Below are 23,571 nucleotides of genomic sequence, written 5' to 3' on the forward strand. Positions count from 1 at the left end.
CATCATCTTGATTACATAAATTATTGTATAAAAGATTCTCGAAGGAAATGAAAGCAGAATACAATTGACAGGGAACAATCGGAGAGCACCGCCGTACGTGTGAGAAAGAAAGCCTAACGCAATAGAAAGCGCTCTTGCGCCAGTAGATTATGAGAAGGGTGTGGGTGAGGGGGTGACAGAAGACAAATAATACCACAGCAATGGAGGGAGGGCTGATTAATACCTCGGTGCGCACGATTCACTGCTCGCTGACACGCTCCTCATTTCTCTGAGGTCACAAACCTTGCCTGTCTCATTTTGCTGTAACACTGCACTTAGTAAATTATTCAGCAGGAGTTGAGAGAGGCTTTCGCCCACTGACGGTAAACCAGTAAACGAGTGTTAATAAAGTGGAGGTGCTCGATACGTTGTGCTGTGACCCTTGTGCCTGGCGAAGTCAGTCACCGATTGATGCAGTTGGACTGCGGTGGGCGAGCTTTCTTCACCAGACTCTATTCATTATACAGGATCCCAGCGACCCTCAGGTGGACCATGTAGAGACTCCACCAGTCTATGGTCACTTCCTCCAGATAGACTTACAGAATGAGCACACTTTTATTCAGGAGTCTTTCAGAGTGGGTCCGCTACAAAAGATGCCTCAAAAACGCAGGAAAGACACTCCCGATTAATTTCTACTATAAAATTACCGTACTTAGACGTCATACGTACAATCTTTGGAGTGTACTTTTTCCAGCTATAGAGATTGAAAAATGCCTCATGTGGGAAAAAAAAAACAAGGTGCAATTCAACTCTTTAGCCTTGTTCACATGCTGCTTTTTTTTTCACATACCCACACACACTTTTTTTCCTTGCGTACCCACACACACACCCTTTTAAGAAGTGTCTTCTGACGGTAAACACTTCAAACGGTCCTATCAAAAGGCCTTGACAATGAAAAACTAGAAAACTGCTCCAAAGGTGGAGTGTTCCCTGAAGCAGCTTCCACTAGAGAACTCGTCCTTTTAGACCAAACTAAGTAGGTGTTGGACCCCCTTCGATGTCATATTGAGGAGATATCCCACAAATAGCTCAGTAGGTTTTCATTTCCTGACAAACCCAGTAGGCTGACCATACACAATAGACAGAAGTAGGCGGATGGTTAAATAAACCAGCACCTGAAGAACAATCGTTTCGCCGATGCAGCCAGACATTTCAGTCCGTTGTTCTACCGGGTCATACATGTAAAAAATTACTTGGAAGAACTATTTTTCTGGGGCTTTAATGTCAAGGAAAGATAATTCTGGGTCAAAAGATTTATTTATAGGATCATTATATTTCACCAAAGGATCCCTATGCAGAAACAGCTTATTTTCAACTGTTTCAGTGAAATCTATGTGGGCACCTCACCTAAGCTACGTCACGTATGAGGTGGTGTCAGACACCAGATAATGATCATAGGAACAGCGCTCCCTTACGCAATGTAAGAACACAACTGCCAACCTGTCCTCAGCCCAAAGCTGCTGGTAAAAAGGGGGAAATCAATTGCATTGACCTGTAAAGCAGATATAGAAGAGATAGGTTAGAGGTGTAAATGTGTCACGGGAGACCTAGGTATGCAAGAGCTAATGACCCGGGCCCCTGCGATTTCCCTCAGACTAGGGAAACTCTGACTAACCCTCTCCCAGAGTTTACACTGATGGTGTGCATGTCTGGGCCTCCACCCTCACCCTGTCTCCTGTTTCAACCCTAGGCTGAAACCTTCACCCACCACCCAGTGAAGAGACCACACACCAATACCCACAGTTAGCACAGACAAGGATAATGGAAAAATATGCAACACGCCGCAGTCACTCTGGAATATACTATAAGTGCACAGGGCAAAATAAATACAAATATAGGAAGGAGAAAATAAGACAAAGGGAAATACACCACCAGCAACGATACTCCAACTCCTAGCTCACCACTCCAGACCGAGATAACCAAGCACAAGACAGAAGCCATAATCGGTGACGCCCAATGTTCAGAAGAACTATTTAAAGGCAGTGGGCGTGGCCCAGCTTCCAATCCGAGCACCAGCTAAATTAACCCCGGACCAGCTAGATAAAATCTAGCCGACGCCACTGAGCACATAGTGGACAAAAGCGGAATTACCGCTGTCTGTCGAACGCCCTGGTATGAACAGCGTCCGACATGACAAAATGGCGCTACAAGGGTAAAGACCCCAGGATCTGATGGGTGACCTTGATGGTTACTCATTTGATGACAATATTTGCAGGTCACATGAACATGGTCTCATAATCCCAAGGGGAAGTCTGGGTTTATTGCCATAGAACAGCCTAGACCTTCTCTAAAAGTAAAGTAGATAAATTAAAGGGACACTAAAATATTACCTATTTACTGTGAATCAAATAATTTTTTTTTTTTTTTTTTTTTTTTTTTCTCTGAGCTTAGTCTTCTAATGAGTGGTTATTGATGTTATTGATGGATATGTGATAGCCCCGTTTGTGCTTTTCTATATCTGTGTCGCTTGCCCACCTTAAGTATGGTGCCCCCTAAAAAATCCCCCTCCTCTCTTCTGCCCCTATTAGGGGATTGAAGGGTTTGTATTTCCAATCTGGGGTAATACCGTGGTTTGTTGGTGGGGTGTTTATATATTGTTCTCCTTTCTAAGTTCAGCCTTCTAAAGAGCGGTTGTTATTGATGGGTATTTGATAGCCTTGTCTGAGCTTTCTTTATCTGTGCCTCCTGCCCACTTAATGTACAGTATGGTGCCCCTAAAAATCCTTCTTATTTTTTCCCCCCCCCTCTTTTCTCTTCTTTCTGCCCCTATTAGGGGTTAAAAGGTTTTTATTTCTATCCTGGGGCAATCCCTTGGTTTGTTGGTGGGGTATATACATTGTTCCTTTTTTTCTTTTTACTATTTAGCATGTGCATTGTAGGTGCTTGTATGGCAACTGTTAAGTCTGCCTAAATAGTGGCAATATTCTCCAGCTGCCAAATATTACGCTAATACTTTAAGCGGATTCATGCTGCTATTCTAGTATTTGTCTTCTATTTCCTTCTTTGCGCAAGCGCTCCTCACCACTGTGTATGCGCCGCCATGGCAACCAAGAGCGGAGCTCATACTTCCGCTCTGGAACGCCGGCGCATGCGCAGTAACTAGATGCCGGGCCCGGCAGACAGACAAACGCCATTACCGCTGCTCCATGCGGCCCATCTGGCCGCTTACACAGCTGCATATTGGTAAGTCATTTTATGACTGTTATTTAAGCTGAAGGCAGGGCATGCAGACATCACCCCTGACGAAGCCACCGCTGTGTGGCGACACGCGTTGGGTGTCTGCCGCCCGCACCTCCCTTAGGGTATACATGCCCATGCTAGCAATCTGTGGTATTTCTGCGTTATTGCATGTGTTTTTGCGCTCCAGGTCATGATTCTCCCTCTACTGGTGGGTATTTCATCCATGGTTATTTACAGCATGCTGTCCTAGTCTGATGGTTTTTTTTTATGTGTAAAATTGTGTGCATTTTCTTCCTTTTTCAGATTGCATACCACTATTAGGTAGGCATTGCATTTTCACATCTTATTGACAGTCAGCATTCAGGGAGCTGGTTAATTTTATTCTTAGCCTTCACATGAGCCTGTGGGACAGATTTTGTATTATTTTGGGCATGTGCAAATAATACCCCTTTGGGAGTGATGCGGTGCTGTGGCCGTATTATGGGCCTTTGGTTTGTACAGGGATATGTCACATCCCTTAGTTTTTAATGTTTTTAAAATGTTCTGTCTTTTGCATATGTGTGGAATAAAGCTGCTTTTTTGTTATTTGTATGGTGGTGACTCCCGTTTTTTGTTAGGCCCATCTTTTTTCTCTTTATTTGCTATTTACTGTGAATGTTCACGATTATCAGCATTTCAAGTTGGGAAGAGGATGAATGTGATGTTCCTCAATGAAATTACTATGAAGAAGTCCCCAAAATCCCTGCCCCATTACATCACCCCATAAATCTCCAGTTCTTAACTCCTTCAGATACATTTTACAATTATATGATATCACCTCTTTCTATAAGCTGAATGTTTAGTAGCTGATGACTTCACTTTACTACTACTTTAATTAAGGGCAGTGATTACATGATGTCTTTGATTTTAAAAGTCATATCTTTCAGCATGACTGATCTTCCTTTCTCCTGCCATCAGAAGATACGCTCCCATATACAGTGGGGGAAATAAGTATTTGATCCCTTGCTGATTTTGCCCACTGACAAAGAAATGAACAGCCTATAATTTTAAGGGTAAGTTAATTTTAACTTTGAGAGATCGAATATCAAAAATAAAATCCAGAAAATCACATTGTATAAATTATATAAATGTATTTGCATTTGCAGTGAGAAATAAGTATTTGATCCCCTACTAACCATTAAGCGTTCTAGCTCCTACAGATCAGTTAGACGCTCCTAATCAACTCGTTACCTGCATTAAAGACAGCTGTCTTAAGGTACCTTCACACTAAACGATATCGCTAGCGATCCGTGACGTTGCAGCGTCCTGGCTAGCGATATCGTTGTGTTTGACACGCAGCAGCGATCAGGATCCTGCTGTAATATCGCTGGTCGTTGATTAAAGTTCAGAACTTTATTTGGTCGTCAGATCGCCGTGTATCGTCGTGTTTGACAGCAAAAGCAACGATACCAGCGATGTTTTACAATGGTAACCAGGGTAAATATCGGGTTACTAAGCGCAGGGCGGCGCTTAGTAACCCGATGTTTACCCTGGTTACCAGTGTAAAATGTAAAAAAAACAAACAGTACATACTCACCTTCGCGTCCCCCGCCGTCCGCTTCCTGCACTGACTGAGTGCTGGCCGTAAAGTGAAAGCAGAGCACAGCGGTGACGTCACCGCTCTGCTGTTAGGGCCGGCACTCAGTCAGTGCAGGAAGCGGACGCCGGGGGACGCGAAGGTGAGTATGTACTGTTTGTTTTTTTTACATTTTACACTGGTAACCAGGGTAAACATCGGGTTACTAAGCGTGGCCCTGCGCGTAGCAACCCGATGTTAACCCTGGTTACCCAGGGACCTCGGCATCGTTGGTCGCTGGAGAGCGGTCTGTGTGACAGCTCTCCAGGGACCAAACAGCGACGCTGCAGCGATCGGCATCACTGTCTGTATCGCTGCAGCGTCGCTTAGTGTGACGGTACCTTAACATAGTCACCTTTATAAAAGACTCCTGTCCACATCTTACGAAGACACGGCGAAAATGTGTGTAGGGGCTGCAAGTCAGGGTCTACTCCTTGTGTTATTATGCAAGTACTAGCCAAGCGCATGCACTTTTTCTACCCTGTTTTTTTTGCACAGCAAGCACTTTAGCACTTCCAGTAGCACTGGCTTAAACACATCCTATTTACATCTCCATCTCATATGAGCTGAGTACTCCATGTGAGACACTTGGAGCAAATGCTGGATTATGCTTGGACTTTCTCTATAGGTGATATTTTGCACCTTTCTACTGCTGCTTTGCCTTGTTGCATATTTATGTTTTTAATGAACTGTGTTTTGATACACTTGAATATACATTAATTTTACTAGTGTGGTTTTTGGTTATACTACTACTTATTATCATCTTACATTGTTAGTGCTTGGATAGTGATACTCTGATTCTTTGCACTTTTTTTTTAAATTGTCTAATTATTTAATAAATTGGTTTTATGGTTGAATATACTCTTGTACCCTTTTTGCTTTAATTATATGTATTGGGGAATTTTATGCCTACAAGTTCAGTCTCGCCTGAAGTTTGCCAATGAACACCTGGATGATTCTGTGAGTGATTGGGAGAAGGTGCTGTCGTCAGATGAGACAAAAATCGAGGTCTTTGGCATTAACTCAACTCGCTGTGTTTGGAGGAAGAGAAATGCTGCCTATGACCCAAAAAACACCATCCCCACTGTTAAGCATGGAGGTGGAAACATTATGTTTTGGGGGTGTTTCTCTGCTAAGGGGACAAGACTACTTCACCGCATCAATGGGAGAATGGATGGAGCCATGTCCCGTAAAATCCTGAGTCACAACCTCCTTCCCTCCGCCAGGACATTCAAAATGGGTCATGGCTTGGTCTTCCAGCAAGACAATGACCCAAAACAAATAGCCAAAGCAACAGAGGAGTGGCTCAAAAAGAAGCTCATTAAGGTTATGGAATGGCCTAGCCAGTCTTCAGACCTTAATTCCATAGAAAACTTATGCAGGGAGTTGAAGCTCCGAGTTGCCAAGCGACAGCCTCAAAATCTTAATAATTTAGAGATGATCTGCAAAGAGAAGTGGACCAAAATTCCTCCTGACATGTGCGCAGGCCTCATCATCATTAACAAATCGTCTGACTGCTGTGCTTGCCAACAAGGGTTTTGCCACCAAGTATTACGGTAAGTCTTGTTTGCCAGAGGGATCAAATACTTATTTCTCACTGCAAAATGCAAATACCGGAACATTTATATAATGTGATTATCTGGATTTTATTTGTGATATTCTATCTCTCAATGTTAAAATTAACCTACCCTTAAAAATATAGACGGTTCATGTCTTTGTCAGTGGGCAAACTTACAAAATCAGCAAGGGATCAAATACTTATTTCCTTCACTGTACATATAGTTTGTCATCCATCATCAGTGAGTATGCATGACTTCATCTAGTGTGTATGGCCGGATGTGCCTGTGCCCCATCATAACAAATTTCTATCTCATATCTCAATCATTATGTGGCAATACATATTTCTGTTTGATTTTTCTTGTATTTACAGAAAAAAACAATGCCAGACATATTAAAAGGAATGTTTTATCAGAAAATGACCCCTTGTTTATAAATATAAGGTCTGTGTATCACATATATTTAAAAAAATAAATAAAACGAACAACTGTATAAAACAATACACAACAAAGGATCTACCAATTGCAAAAATGAAAATGCCAATTCAGTGAGATTCCCCAACCATCAAACTTATATGAGGTCTCCTAGTTATCTAGTTTCGTCTCCTCTTCACAGAATGTTTACCCTAAGTCATATTGCAAACTCGTTAAAGGGAACCTGTCACCCCCCCAGGCGTTTGTAACTAAAAGGACCACGTTGTGCAGCACTAATGCTGCATTCTGACAAGGTGGCTCTTTTAGTTATGCTCCCTGCACACGCTGAAATAAACGCTTAAAAATGTGCCCCCTCATACCGTGAAATCATCCCGGGGGCGGGTCTTTCCCTCCTAATCAGACGCAGCACAGCCATCACTCATGGCTTCTGCGTGCTGGGCGCCGCCTCCTCTTCCTTCATTAGCGTCCCTGGGGCCTGCGCTGTAAGTTCGAAGGGCAGCGCGATTGCGCATGCCCGGAAAAAAAAACGCAGTTGCGCTGCCCTTCAAACTTACAGCGCAGGCGCCGGGGACGCTAATGAAGGAAGAGGAGGCGACGCCTGGCGCGCAGAGGCCCTGAGTGATGGCCGTGGTGCGTCTGGATTAGGGGGGAAAGACCTGCCCCCCGTGGCGATTTCAAGGTATGAGGGACAAATTTCATAAACTATTATTTCAGCAGTGGCAGGAACAAGAACTAAAAGAGCCACCTTGTCAGAATGCAGCATTAGTGCAGCACAAGGTTGTGTATTTTAGATACACACGCCTGGGGGGGGGGGTTTGACAGATTCCCTTTAAAGGGTTGATTGTGACTTGTAGGATCGCTACTTACAACAGGTGGCGCTATAGAGTTCAAGTCCTCTTTTTCTCTGAAGAGGAAATTTGCATACAGAATGTTATAGGCAGCAAACGTAATTTGATCCCGTACTGCAGACAGATTTGTAGACAGATTTGAGTAGCTTTTGACAGAGAATGGTCAATGCAGGAGACAAAAAGTTACCGATGAGTGGACAAAGCCAACAAGGTTACAACATTTTATCTTCACTTCTAATGTTGCTTTATAAAGAAAAGTGTAGTTACGAGTCAACTTTCTCAACTCCTAAAACTATTCAGTGTAATAACCTGATGTTCATAATAGTATATGAGCCTCAAACTATTAAATAATGGGTCTTTGAGTTATTTTGATGTTCCAATCCAGGAAAGGAGGAGTTGCAACCAACGCTGGTAATCGGGGACGAAACAAAGGGTCAATAATGGGTAGTAGATGTTGTCACGCTTATCCCGGCCTTATTTATGACAATCACTTATTGAAGGGCCAAATGAGTGAGACAAAGCACATCACGGAGCTCAGTCTGTGACCGCTGGAATTCAGTTTCCCATAGGGACGCCGACTTAATTAAGAAATACGAAGAAGCTAAAGTCACTGTATACATCACGGTAATTACATCAAAAGAAATTTACAACCAGCTCGTTTTTAATTACCCTGCAGTTAGTGTAATTAGTGGCACCTAACGCAATGTATTCTCTTGTAATCAATGATAAAATCTCAGTGAAAACAATGGAAAATCGGCTTGGGGATGAGAAGGTGACTGACTGCAGGGACACAATGGGACACCTGAGAAGGAAAATGACACTGGTGTCCCCAACTAGCACAAAGGGAATATTTCAAGGGTGGCGATATAGATTTCAGCAATGCTTTGACCACCACCAAATGCTTAACAAACCATGAATGGCAAGAACCAGTTACTAAAGAATCAGGAAAAGCAAGACAAATAGTGGGACAACATCTGTATCAGTCATGGCCACCTTTACTGTTCAACTGATGGGCAAACTATTGGAATTAAAAGGATATCAACCTTGGGACAAGAAGATAAAAACAAAACAGGTGGGTTAAGGATATGGGTTTGCCAGGTGCCCCATCGGCTGCTCTATTTCTCTCTATAAAGGAGTTTTTAGACAGAAAATACATATCAACTTTAAATGATAAGTTATATGACTTATCAATATAATTCAAATGAACCCCTATTGTCAGACATCTTTTTTGGCCTGTGGAGTTCAGCAGCTCTACTTTTGGCCCGATGCTCAACACAGAAGAGCGTTGTCCTGTGTCATCATATCACCTGTGCCGTGCATGAAGGGGGCTGGCTGCTTATAGTAATAGCTAAGGAGTCACCCATCAGTGTTAGCAGCAACCATAAGAAGGGGACTGGCTGTTTATTGTAATAGCTAAGGAGTCGCCCATCAGGGTTGGCAGCAACCACAAGAAGGGGGCTGGCTGCTTATAGTAATAGATAAGGAGTCACCCATCAGTATTAGCAGCAACCATAAGAAGGGGGCTGGCTTATTGTAATAGCTAAGGAGTCACCCATCACTGTTAGCAGCAACCATAAGAAGGGGGCTGGCTGCTTATTGTAATAGCTAAGGAGTCGCCCATCAGGGTTGGCAGCAACCACAAGAAGGGGGCTGGCTGCTTATTGTAATAGCTAAGGAGTCACCCATCAGAGTTAGGAGCAACCATAAGAAGGGGGCTGGCTGCTTATTGTAATAGCTAAGGAGTCACCCATCAGTGTTAGGAGCAACCATAAGAAGGGGGCTGGCTGCTTATTGTAATAGCTAAGGAGTCACCCATCACTGTTAGCAGCAACCATAAGAAGGGGGCTGGCTGCTTATAGTAATAGATAAGGAGTCACTCATCAGTATTAGCAGCAACCATAAGAAGGGGGCTGGCTGCTTATTGTAATAGCTAAGGAGTCACCCATCACTGTTAGCAGCAACCATAAGAAGGGGGCTGGCTGCTTATTGTAATAGCTAAGGAGTCGCCCATCAGGGTTGGCAGCAACCATAAGAAGGGGGCTGGCTGCTTATTGTAATAGCTAAGGAGTCACCCATTACTGTTAGAAGCAACCATAGGCTATGTGCACACGTAGGAAATGTGGTGCAGAATTTTCTGCACTAAATCTGCATCTCCTGGCAGAAAAAGCAGGTGCAGATTTGATGCAGTTTTTGTGCAGATTTTACCAGTGCGGATTTTAATCATGGAGGGGTGCAGAAACCCTGAAGAACTGCTCAAAAGAAGCGACATGCACTTCTTTGAAATCTGCAGTGTTTCTGCGCGGATTTTTCTGCACCATGTGCACAGCTTTTTTTTTTCACATTGATTTACATTGTACTGTAAATCACAGTGCAGATCTGCAGCACTTCTGCAGCAGAAAAAAACGCTGCAGATCTGCACTGAATCTGCATCGTGTGCACAGGCCCTAAGAAGGGGGCTGACTTAGCTATGGAAATAAGCAGCCATCCAGCCACCTTCACGCACTGCTTAAGTCATATGGCTACACAGGAATCACTATCCTGTATCAAGCACAGGACTAGAAGTGAAGCCACCAGGACCCGGGTGGAATGACTACTTCACGATACAGGCAACAAGCCTAACAGGACCATATTAGTATGTTATATAGTCTGCTATTTACTGCTGACTTATTTATATATTTTGGGACTCAAAAATCCCTTTAACCAGGAAGGTGTATTGAAACCCTTTACTTTCAGGATCCCCTGTGTAGTATGCGCACACCTGTATAGATAGATATAGGAAAACGCCTTACAAATCTATAGAGGTAATAAAAATATCAACTGATTGGAAAGCAACGGATGAGACTGCTGAGTGTTATAGTTCAGCTGCACCTGAAGCGAAACCCCTGATGTAAGGCCGCGCTTACCAGAACTGTGACTCTGCATTGATCAATGTCGCAGGGACCCCACCTCTTGCTTATAAAACGCTCTCCTCCCTCCGCCCACTCCTGTACTATTTTTGCTTCTCTCTCCCCCTCCTTTCTCCCCAAACTGTTCTCTCTGAGTTCCTGTGTGAAGATCCACTATAGCCAGGGACATTAATCTGGAGATAAAGCAGCAGTAAATTGCCATGATACGAAAGACATATTAAGGAGTTATTCTCAAAATCACAATGTGGTCTTATAATATTGTATATTCATTTGGGCTAAAATAATTAATTTTTAAATCTTCCCCGTTATGCACATATCAGCCCTCCATGGATGCTCCTCCAAGTTCTAGTCACATGCTAGTTTCCATTTGGACCTTCCTGCTGTAGTTCCAGTGCCCTTCATTAATTATACTCAGCGCAGTCTCTCACTCGGCTTCATGCCAATATAGCTCTGCTCGCCCCTCTGACGATATAGTGTGTCCTACTTAGATAATAGACTCAATACCTCAGTGCACTGACTGATCCTGTACAGCATTCTGCCTGACTGAATTTATCTTCTGCCATCTGCATCAGTATAGCGGCTTGTGTGATTTTACATAATTATTAGCTAGTTTGTAGCAGAGCTCAACTCTCCTGCATATGAGATATGAAACTGAACATTCTACTCCACTGGTGCACATGGCAGAAGATAATCCTGGCTACTAATTACAAGCTCCATTGTCAAGGAGTGTTGAGCTCTGCTAGAAACAAACCGGCAATAACAAAAACACACTACAGCTATACTGCCAGAGTTGACAGAAGATAAAATTGATCAGGCAGGGTACGGTACATGAGTAGATAGTGCACAGAAGCATAAGGTGAATTCTACACTTAGATTAGTTGATGATGGTGGGGCTAGACCAGAGCACATGAATGGTAAGGGGTCTGCAGAACTGAGGAGAAGCAAGTGCTGACAGGAAATTTACTTTTTGCAGTGTAATGGCAAAAAACTGATGTGTGAAAGGGGCCTTAAAGAGCAAGCAAGAAGATGCCAAAAGTACACCCTACATGAGAACCTTATGACAAAAGCTGAACATAAATTTACTTTTTAAAGGGACTCTGTCACCTCAAATTGGCGGGATATTTAAATGACATTTTGCCTGTCAGATGGGCGGCGTTTCATCTTCATTTCTCCACCCTGTCCGTCCCTGTTGTCCGCAATATGCTAGTGAATTAGAGAACTTGTGCTCCATAGTTGGCGTGTGTGCAATGCAATCTTCGGTCGCGCACGCGCAGTATGCTTTTCTCAACTGCGGGCAAAGCCGAAAAGCATTACTGCGCATGCGCCTGCGCACTATGTCCTGGGAGTATTTCACTGTGTTGCGGGACATAGTACACGGGCGCATGCCCAGTAATGCTTTTCAGCTTTGCCCGCAGTTGGGCAATGCATACTGCGCGTGCGCGACCGAAGATTGCATTGCGCACGCGCCAACTATGGAGCACAAGTAGGTACTCTAATTCATTAACATATTGCGGACAACAGGGACGGACTGGGTGGAGAAATGAAGATGAAACGCCGCCCATCGGACAGGTAAAAAGTCATTTAAATATCCCGCAAATTTGAGGTGACAGAGTCCCTTTAAGTGGATCTGTCATCACGCTTTGCTGCCCCATCTGTACAAACCCTCATCTGTCCATTATACCATATATTCTCAACTGGGAAGTTTCGGGTCACACTAGCGTCATAGCTTCCTTGGTGCTGAATTTCTTCAAGTGGATACTGGAGATCCTTGACAGACCCATCTGACCCGCACCCATCAAGGCTTCATTACAGGGTTTTTCCAATCTCTGGCATTCATTGCTAAGACAGGGGTAACGGTCTCTGCACCAGCCACAGGAGAGTGGGTCTCTAAAGCAACGGAGTACGCCATTTCTGTAACTCCCATAGGGAATGAAGGTTCTGGAAGCAGTGCGGCTCGCTCTACTAGGTGGTCTCCACAACTTCTATTGATATCTAACAGCACAGCCCTATCGGCAGTTTCCAAAGCCCTGGCCTCAGGTGGTACGGAAAGGCTGACATGGGATTAACCCTTAAAAAACCAGATCAGTGTTACAGACTTGGCTCTTCTTGCTGTCAAGCATACTGAAAAGCCTGACCAAAATCCCCAAGGACCCCATTAGCAAAAATGTGGCGAGAGCCTAATTAATTCCGGTTTTCTGACCAGTGAATGAAATCCGGGTCAATTGTTTTTTATCTGACCCCATGGAAGCCATGTACAAAGGACTGACCCCTATGGGTTCGCTGGGGCACGTGTCGCATTAGAGGAAATCAATAATTGGATTTTAAATACGGGATGCAGAACCAAAACATCACACTCACAGGTGAAATCAAAGCAAATGGGTAAATTGTACCCCAATGTGTCCCTGGGAGATGTACGAGACCTGTCACACCGAAAACTGATAGAAATATATGGCGAGTCTAGAGCACATCTCAGTCAGGCGCATACATCAGCATAAACGTCAAGATACATAAATCTTAACAAGACGGCTCTTTATTCCCAGTCTCCCATTCTAGCATAAAACCTAACAAACATGGAAAACAGCCGGGCCCAGTTCTCGCTGCGCTCCTCGTTCATCTCAGAGCTGATTTGAATGTCTCAGACTTACAGCCTGGAGGGCTGGAAACACAAGACGAGATGGTGCTGTGCGGAGCAGACACAGTAGCAATCATTTCCCCTAATTCTGATCACCAGAGACATGTCAGGCTTGTGTATGATCTCTGCTAGGGAAGCACTGAAAAGGGTTGCTGTGCGCTCCTCGCAATGCATCTGTATGTCTGGGACCATAATTGCACGAACACCCTACCCCCGACGCACGTCACTGGGACCCGCAGCTAGCCACGGAGCTAGAAACCAGCGCGTCACTCCTCCCGACTCTGACGCTCTGTTACACGGCAGGTCTTATTAATTCCTTACACAAACCTGCGCCGTGAGCAAAGCCTGCGCTCATGGACAGAATAGCTAATAAGCCATGCAGGAGCCGGCAGGTTACACTTACAATGTACCTTATAATAACGGCTGTGCTGACAATATGAGGCGTCTTAAGTTGCGTTTACGCCTCATGACTTACAACATTAAATGATCGCCAGTCGGTATACATTTATGGTCGTTTAATAGGTTGGCGGACTGTAACAGACCATTCAGTTCATGGTTCTCGGCAGCACGAGTCCGATTTACTCATGTGCTGCCGAGAATGATTATCTTTTGTGCAACACAAAACATACGGTAATTTCACCCGACGAACAAGAGTTTTGCACAGTGACCAACGGCCTGTTGAGACAACACAATTATAGAGAAACAAGTATTCCCCTAGAAACTAATGATGAGTGAACATGCTTGGATAATGTCTTATCCCAGCATGCTCTGGTGCTATCTGAGCATCTGGGAGTGCTCATATATTATGTTTCAGTCTCTGCGGCTGCATGATTTGCGGCTGTTAGACACAACGCATGTGGAGATTGCCTGTGGGTTAGGGAGTCCCCATGTGTTCAGGCTGTCTAGCAGCCACAAATCATGCAGCAGCAGGGACTGGAACATAATATATGAGCACTCCCAGAGCATGCTCTCAGATAAGGCGTTATCCGAGCAGGTTAGGTCATGGCTACTAGAACACTTGTTCACGGACCTTATGCCAGCCAATTATTACCCATTCCGTACTGGTACTACACACCTAAACCAAATCCCATATTCTCTACAACCATGTTCACCTAGGCAGCATATACAGGTCCTTCTCAAAAAATTAGCATATAGTGTTAAATTTCATTATTTACCATAATGTAATGATTACAATTAAACTTTCATATATTATAGATTCATTATCCACCAACTGAAATTTGTCAGGTCTTTTATTGTTTTAATACTGATGATTTTGGCATACAACTCCTGAAAACCCAAAAAACCTGTCTCAATAAATTAGCATATTTCACCCGTCCAATCAAATAAAAGTGTTTTTTAATAACAAACAAAAAAAAACATCAAATAATAATGTTCAGTTATGCACTCAATACTTGTTCGGGAATCCTTTGGCAGAAATGACTGCTTCAATGCGGCGTGGCATGGAGGCAATCAGCCTGTGACACTGCTGAGATGTTATGGAGGCCCAGGATGCTTCAATAGCGGCCTTAAGCTCATCCAGAGTGTTGGGTCTTGCGTCTCTCAACTTTCTCTTCACAATATCCCACAGATTCTCTATGGGGTTCAGGTCAGGAGAGTTGGCAGGCCAATTGAGCACAGTAATACCATGGTCAGTAAACCATTTACCAGTGGTTTTGGCACTGTGAGCAGGTGCCAGGTCGTGCTGGAAAATGAAATCTTCATCTCCATAAAGCATTTCAGCCGATGGAAGCATGAAGTGCTCCAAAATCTCCTGATAGCTAGCTGCATTGACCCTGCCCTTGATGAAACACAGTGGACCAACACCAGCAGCTGACATGGCACCCCACACCATCACTGACTGTGGGTACTTGACACTGGACTTCAGGCATTTTGGCATTTCCTTCTCCCCAGTCTTCCTCCAGACTCTGGCACCTTGATTTCCGAATGACATGCAAAATTTGCTTTCATCAGAAAAAAGTACTTGGGACCACTTAGCAACAGTCCAGTGCTGCTTCTCTGTAGCCCAGGTCAGGCGCTTCTGCCGCTGTTTATGGTTCAAAAGTGGCTTTACCTGGGGAATGCGGCACCTGTAGCCCATTTCCTGCACACGCCTGTGCACGGTGGCTCTGGATGTTTCCACACCAGACTCAATCCACAATCTTCCTCAGGGTCCCCAAGGTCTGGAATCGGTCCTTCTCCACAATCTTCCTCAGGGTCCGGTCACCTCTTCTCGTTGTACAGCGTTTTCTGCCACATTGTTTCCTTCCAACAGACTTACCATTGAGGTGCCTTGATACAGCACTCTGGGAACAGCCTATTTGTTGAGAAATTTCTTTCTGGGTCTTACCCTCTTGCTTGAGGGTGTCAATGATGGCCTTCTTGACATCTGTCAGGTCGCTAGTCTTACCCATGATGGGGGTTTTGAGTAATGAACCAGGCAGGGAGTTTTTAAAAGCCTCAGGTATCTTTTGCATGTGTTTAGAGTTAATTAGTTGATTCAGAAGATTAGGGTAATAGGTCGTTTAGAGAACCTTTTCTTGATATGCTAATTTATTGAGACAGGTTTTTTGGGTTTTCAGGAGTTGTATGCCAAAATCATCAGTATTAAAACAATAAAAGACCTGACAAATTTCAGTTGGTGGATAATGAATCTATAATATATGAAAGTTTAATTGTAATCATTACATTATGGTAAATAATGAAATTTAACACTATATGCTAATTTTTTGAGAAGGACCTGTACATGGCAAAATGCAATCGCCAACCAGGTCAGTCACATTGATTTTCCATTTAGAAGCTCCTGGCAAGAATGGGGTCTTCTGAGCACCACTTATAATCTGCTACACAGGGTGATAAATTATAGATTGTGTTATACTGGTCAGACGGTACACCCAGCGTAACACACTGATATATATTTCCTATATCTCAGCCTGTCAGAGATGAAATATTGATCATGGTGGGAGGTATTTATCTACAGAGAGTAGGATGAAATCCTTCTCTTCACTCCGCAATGACAATGACAGCGTTGAACGACAGTCAGTAACTGAGCGGCACATGAAGTGCTCCTAATGTATGGAAGCCGCTATACGTTACTGCATATCTCTGCTGTTATTGTTGGATACTGGGGCGCAACTCGCCTTAGGCTGATACATATTAAATCACTGATGGCCAAACCGGCTGACCATCTAATGTATATGAGGGTATGCCCTGCACTGCAGATGTCAGGAGATAGAAGGATCGGACAGTTGGATTTCATGCCCAATCCTTTTGTTCTAGAAGAGGTATGAGGCTGCTACAGTTGATTGACAGAAGCTTTAACATCTGTTTTAAATGACCTCTGATCATCTACTTGTTTGCTGATCGGTGGTCATCTGTCTACACTGGCTGATTGCTCTTCAGATGTTGACAGAACTCTCTGTAATTACAGATTATTATTACAGATTACCAGTATAATAGATCGCTCAGCTACTACTGTTCTCGGCAGCGCAGGTCCTGTTTTCAGTGCACAGGACAATGTGCTATGGAGAACAATGATCTTTTGGGCAAATCAAAGGCAAAAAGCTTGTTCGTAGGGCGATTGCCGGCAAGTTTACGTTGGTGGATAATCGGGAACAAGAGTTCTTACAGTTTGCCTAAAATAATCTTTACTCCCCTCTCCCCACAGAGAACACATGCACGCCAAGTCAAGCCAAACATGCATCTTGGGAGAGATTGCTTTCTCCAAATGTGGTTTCACGTGACAGCCATCCACTGTACAGCCGGAAGATGATCAAAGCAAACGACTTCATCACTCATCAGAAAAAACGAATAACAATTTACCATTTCAGCCGGCTGATGACAGACTGTTGCAGTGCTCTAAGATTCTGTCTGATAGTCACTAGTCTGTGCCCAGTGTTATTGAATATGTATGGCAACTATGGCTGTAATGGTCCGCATGGACTAAAATGTGCGTCAGGATGGTTCACCAATGGCTGGTTGACCATCAACCTACTTCCGGCTGATGTGTTTGGCCAGCTTTCATGTAACATCGAGACAGGGAAACATCTTTTAATGACTTTGGGTATGAAGAAAGACTGGGCAGTGGTCCAGGATCAAGGAGACATCTTACCGAGATTAGGTGTTGGTGAAGTAAACCCTTTGTCAAACACTACAGTGGGGGAAATAAGCATTTGATCCCTTGCTAATTTTGTAAGGTTGCCCACTGACAAAGACATGAACAGTCAATAATTTTAAGGGTAGGTTAATTTTAACATTGACAGATAGAATATCAAAATAGCACCATCTTATTCTGCAGCGCTTTACATACATTATTAGTGATGAGCGAATATACTCGTTACTCGGGATTTCTTGAGCACGCTCGGGGGTCCTCCGAGTATTTTTTAGTGCTCGGAGATTAGTTTTTATTGCCGTAGCTGAATGATTTACAGCTATTAGCCAGCATAAGTACATATGGGGGTTGCCTGGTTGCTAGGGAATCCATGAAACACATGGGCCCCGATGCAAAGCTCCAACGGGGCCCAAAAATATTTTAAATCTTTAATAGCAATAGTCTTTTTCTATAGGCCAAAGGGACTTTTAGGGCCCCCTAGGCTCCAGGGCCCGGGTGCGATTGCAACCCCTGCACCTGATGTAGTTACCCCTGCTGACAATCAGTAAACTGTAACCAATCGGCGTCAGTTTAGATGCCTGTTACACAGGCAGACCAACGTAAAAGATGTGAACAGAGTAATCTGTAATAGTACGCCCAGTGTGCAGCGGCTGCCATAGTTCTCGGCAGTGCGAGTCTTGGCTATACAGAATGATGCACCACCGAGAACAATAAGTTTTTGAGCTGCGCAAAACACTGTTGAAAAATGCTTGCTCATCAAGTGACCAGTAGAGTGTTTACATTGAAAGATAATGGTGAAATAAGCTTTTTAAGTAATGCTCGTTCACAATTGTCTTGCCGTGTAAATGCATACACGTTACCTTTTTTTGTCATACACATTAGAGTTATCTGCACCCACGTACCTTGGCGAGATACGATCAATAGTGGTCTCCAAGTAAATGGGGGGGGGCAAAGAAAGCATCAGGCATGTTTGATTCTAAAATGCCCCACCATTTGTTCCTATAGCAGATAAACCCCTGGCAGAGGTATACGCCAAAACAATGTTTTTCAGGGTTCGAACAAAAGTCCCAACAGAGTCAGTTACCGTAGGGTAAAACGCGACATAAACATAGAGCAGAGTACGAAGCGCGAGCTTGTATGGACTAAGCTGCATTGTTTTATGTATTTATTATAACTAATACCTATGCACATTTTACATTGCAGAGTGCAAAATAAGGTGACTAGGATACACAGCTTGTCAACGCAATCACTGCCGCTCAGCCACATGACCCCGGAATACACAGGCGTCTGTGCCATATTAAGAATTTAACACTGTCTGGTAGAAGCGCCCCATCACTTATATAACACAGTGCCTTACTGGGATAGATGCAGGTTGCAGAGTTCGCATCGATCCTTAAAGCTAAATTTATGGCGTAGTGGCCCCTGTGGGAGATGTATAACGCTCGGGCTCGCTGTGTGAGTCAGACCTGCACAGCCTCATTAGACAATCAAACCAGTTAACTCAATAAGCAAGTCTTTAAGCCTCTTAAGAAATCAAGAAATGTACCGCCGCGGCAGATGCGCTATAAACGCCAGCACTAGTCAGGGTTAATGCAGTTTTCTGCTTGTGTAGAAAATACAGAAGTATTATTACAGCAGCAAGGAAAATCAAGTGTCAAACAGCACCACCTAGCCAAGGATGGCGTGCAGGACGGCGCGCGGTGCCAGCTGCTCCACAGTAACAGTGCACCTGGCTGCAAGCATGAGAAGCAGCCATTTTTCAGCTTTTATTGTTCTACTGATTTATAACGAGTATGTGTGCTGCCACTAAAAATAAAGACATTTGTAACTATAACTGTCCCTGACATGAGAGTCTCATGCGGTATTAAATAAAGGAGTTTTCAAGGTTTAGAAAAAAAATATGTATTTTTCCAGAGTCAGGGTCACTCCATGGGCTATGTCGGGAGTCCCCATTGAAATGGTTTATATTGTTTCAATGCACTTAAGCCGGTCATTAGATGCCTATCGGGAAACGATGTGTGGGCCGATTGTTGGGCCGACAGCCATTTCATCTGACACTACCATGTACTCGGCCGAGCGCTCCTGTGACCTCTATTAGAATTGGCAATCCAAAACCAAACCAGCGTGATCGACATCTGTCCCGACCATCAGTCATCCGGCGCCCCCATGCACATTAGACCACTGTCCGAACCCATCGATATCAGCGGGTTTTTGGCATGGCTGCGGAGCCCATTTTGGTGGAGTCGGTGTTGTCATGTAAATTGAGAAGTTGGAGGTTTGGTTTACCAGTTTGGAGTCAGAGTCATGGAGTCGCAGCCTATTTTGGTGGAGTTGGAGCCATGGAAATTGAGGAGTCTGAGTCGGAGGTTTGACTTACCGACTCCACAGCCCTAGTTTTCAGCTGACAGTCTAATATCTATGGGGGCCTTTAGGCAAAGTATTTTGATTACCATAAATTACATTTAAATCATGAAAAAAAAAATCACACCAAAGTGCCCTATACTAAAAGTGGGGCTGTTTCTGGGAAAAAAAAAGTCCCTTCGTGACAAGGGTGTGTTAGGGGGGAGAACTGCGGCAGCCACGGCAACTAGGGTTTGCATATTAAATCATTCTCTGATTTTGTGACTGCAGAGGCACCAATTGAGTTTTTGAGCAATGCCAATCAAGATAGGACTGTGCTCAATATGAAATTTGATGGGGAGGAAGGGTGCACTAAGCTCCTGGTCTCCACAAGGGTGCACTGAAGCCCCCTCATGTAAATACATTTAAAAAAAAAAAGTATTTTTGGGGCAAATAAACAATTAAAATCTATACAACAGATATGATTTTTCTCGGAGCCAAGTTCCTTCTATAATTGGTTTAATTAGCGTTTTGGGGAAACAGCCTCCCTTTAATCTTGACGTCTGTTATAGAATAATGACCTGTAAATATAAAGGCGCGCTTCCATTATTCATGCGTGCAGAGAGAAGAGCAGCGAGCCTTACAACGAATCATAATGGGCTCTCACACCTCAGCGTCTCATATATATAATATATATATATATATATATATATATATATATATATATATATATATATATATATATATATATATATATACACACATCATTTATAGAAAGGAGCGGAGATACCCGATACACCCCAATCAGGCGCATCTGAAGGGTTGGTACCAGAATATTATGTTATTCTCTAGTGAAGCACTCCACAAAACCAAACATTAGAGAGATCCTGGAAATACGGCACAGAATTCAGGAGCAATGCATGATCCGTACAAGTCACATGAGATCTGCAGCGTAAGACCCCTTTATGCGGGCACTGCAGGAAGTATTGCCAGGATATAGTGGCACGCCATGGGAATACAGTCGCATAGGGGTTTGCAAAGTAACTTTTTTATCCGTTTAGAGAGACTATGGATTATTTTGCAGTGCGAAAACTTGAAGCATCTAGTTTATCTCCCCATGAAATAATATTAAACTCACGTTATATCAGACAGATGTCCCATAAGTGCGATATTAGCGTTGCCATATGAATAATCTTTACATAGCGCCAACACAATCTATAGCCATTTACCACCAGGGAGAACCAAACCTCCCAAGATATTACTGAACAGGACTTGGCCATGATCATGGACATCTTGGTCCAAGTACTGAAAGGGGGACATGGTGCTAAATTGCTAAAAAAAGAAATAATGAGTAAGATCCAATGCCAAACTCCTAAAAGCAGTGATTCATATACTGGTATAGGAATTTATATTGGTACTTGGGTTCTTCTTTGGTGGTCTTACCAGTTAGTTTCTTGACAGGTTGCAGCCGCACACTGATGGCTTGATGGGTAAGGAGGGGCGAGGAGGGTAGCGAGCGGGACATGCCCTCCATCATGCGTATATGTTGCATGCCCTCTGTCACAGGTAGGGGGGTGATGGAGTAGTCCGGCTCAAACGCACAGTCGTTTTCAGAAGAGGAGCCACCTGTTGGATACAAGCAGTAATTAATGAAAGATTCTCTAACATTTCCAGTACTCAGGTAACATGCAGAATAAAGTGCACAGCACATGAAAACCATGGGCCAGAGACACGAGGGTTAAAGCTCAAATCCAACCTAAAGCTGCATGAAAAAAGAAGTTTATGATTACAATCCACATATGCACTTGAAAAAAACAACAAAAAAACTTTCTTAGTATGTTAGCTAGATAGGGCATGTTTTAGCATAGATTTAGAAGTAGTTACAGTTTGCCAAGCCAGCAGCGGCACCCCCAGCCAGACAGCGGCGTCCCAGTCAGACAGCGGCTTCCCCAGCCAGACAGCGGCTTCCCCAGCCAGACAGCGGCTTCCCCAGCCAGACAGCGGCGTCCCCAGCCAGACAGCGGCGTCCCCAGCCAGACAGCGGCGTCCCCAGCCAGACAGCGGCGTCCCCAGCCAGACAGCGGCAGCTCCAGCCAGACAGCGGCAGCCCCAGCCAGACAGCGGCAGCTGCGGCAGCCCCAGCCAGACAGAGGCGTCCCCAGCCAGACAGCGGCAGCCCCAGCCAGACAGCGGCAGCCCCAGCCAGACAGCGGCAGCCCCAGCCAGACAGCGGCAGCCCCAGCCAGACAGAGGCGTCCCAGCCAGACAGAGGCGTCCCAGCCAGACAGAGGCAGCCCCAGCCAGACAGCGGCAGCCCCAGCCAGACAGCGGCAGCCCCAGCCAGACAGCGGCTGCCCCAGCCAGACAGCGGCAGCTGCGGCGTCCCCAGCCAGACAGCGGCAGCTCCAGCCAGACAGAGGCGTCCCCAGCCTGGCAGCGGCAGCTCCAGCCAGACAGCGGCAGCCCCAGCCAGACAGTGGCAGCTGCGGCGTCCCCAGCCAGACAGCAGTTGCCGCGGCATCACAAAAACCAGATAGAATGTTGCCGCACTTGCCCCCTTTACTACTTCCCCATTCTCTCCCCAAAGAAGTGGAAAAGCCTGTGACCCCAAATATATTAACAGTTACGATAACTCAAAATGGCAACCTTCAGTGAACTGCACTAATTTTATTAAAAGTCACATACCCCTTAAAAAATGTGGTGCCATTTTACGCCTCATTCAGATGGCCGATTTTTGTGTACAAATGCCATCCATAGTTTTCACAGATTACACTAGCACCCCTGATGGGTCTATGGGGCCCTTCACATGTCCATGATTTTTTTGTGGACTGCTCGGAAATAAGTCTGATTTTGATCAGACCCTCGTATCAAAATCGCAATGAAAGTCTATGGATCTGTAAAAAAAAAATTGACCACACTGAATGAGGTCAGATTTTCACGGACTATCACAAAGAAGAAGGTGGAGAAACTTTTTTCTCCATGTGTAAGAAACACTGGAGAACACTCAGACCAAACTTTGATCAAAGTCTGATCAAAATAATCAGACTGTTTTTCTTGAACATGAGAAAAACGGACGTCTGAATGAGCCCTATGTCTGCCCTAAAGTTAGAAAATGAAATGTATACCTTCTTTGAGTAGGTTTGGCTTTGCAAAAATGTTTTTACATTTTTATGTTTTAAGCTTATTAAAAGGAACCTATTACCTGATTCATGCTGCCCAAACCAAGAGCCGCATAAATCAGAACCTGGTTGCATGGTTGTAGTCAGATATGTTTTGTTTTCTGTGAAACGCAGAAGCATTTCAGAGAAAACAATTTGAGACTCGGTTGGGAACTATAGGGACCATAGGCGGATTATAAATAGGGCAATTTGGGATACCGCCCCGAGGGGGCCCATGGCTATTTCCAGGAGCTCAGCTGACAATACAGAATAGCAGCACAGCTGTTTTTTTTATTAATATGTGTATGGGATGTGTGCCTATACATATATATGGGCTATGTGAGGGTTCATACTGTATATAGTGGGCTATGTGCGGGCTCATACTCTATGTAGGAGGCTATGTGGGGGGTCATACCATGGCTCCCTCACTTCTGAGCATCTACATAAAGTGCAGCACAGATTCATCTCAACTAAAAGCAGAGATCCTTAGATCAGGAACAGAACAGACATTTATACGACATTTCATAACTTTTCGAAATTATTACGGAAAAATTTACAACTGACTCAGTTGCCCTTAGCAACCAATCAGATTACACTTTTCATTCTTCACACTCTTTGGAAAATGTAAGGTGGAATCTGATTGGTTGCTAAGGGCAACTGAGCCACTTTCACTTTACACCATGTTTGATAAATCTCCCCCTTCATAACCCTATTACATATACTGTCCACCTACTTTTGGACCACCCTGTATATA

The 23,571-nt window shown here is 44.2% G+C and overlaps 1 protein-coding gene across 10 annotated transcripts in view; it reads right to left on the minus strand.

Annotated features, from left to right (window-relative positions):
- TANC2 (tetratricopeptide repeat, ankyrin repeat and coiled-coil containing 2) overlaps positions 1 to 23,571 on the minus strand; it is a 497,877-nt gene that overhangs the window by 114,605 nt on the left and 359,701 nt on the right. For all 10 annotated transcript variants that reach the window (XM_077252678.1, XM_077252680.1, XM_077252679.1 and 7 more), the window contains one exon: positions 21,103 to 21,285. In XM_077252678.1, coding sequence (XP_077108793.1) covers positions 21,103 to 21,285 — 183 coding nt within the window. The remainder of the gene's footprint in view (positions 1 to 21,102; positions 21,286 to 23,571) is intronic.

This window comes from Ranitomeya variabilis, chromosome 4 (genome assembly GCF_051348905.1).
Source record: "Ranitomeya variabilis isolate aRanVar5 chromosome 4, aRanVar5.hap1, whole genome shotgun sequence".
NCBI classification, from domain to species: domain Eukaryota; kingdom Metazoa; phylum Chordata; class Amphibia; order Anura; family Dendrobatidae; genus Ranitomeya; species Ranitomeya variabilis.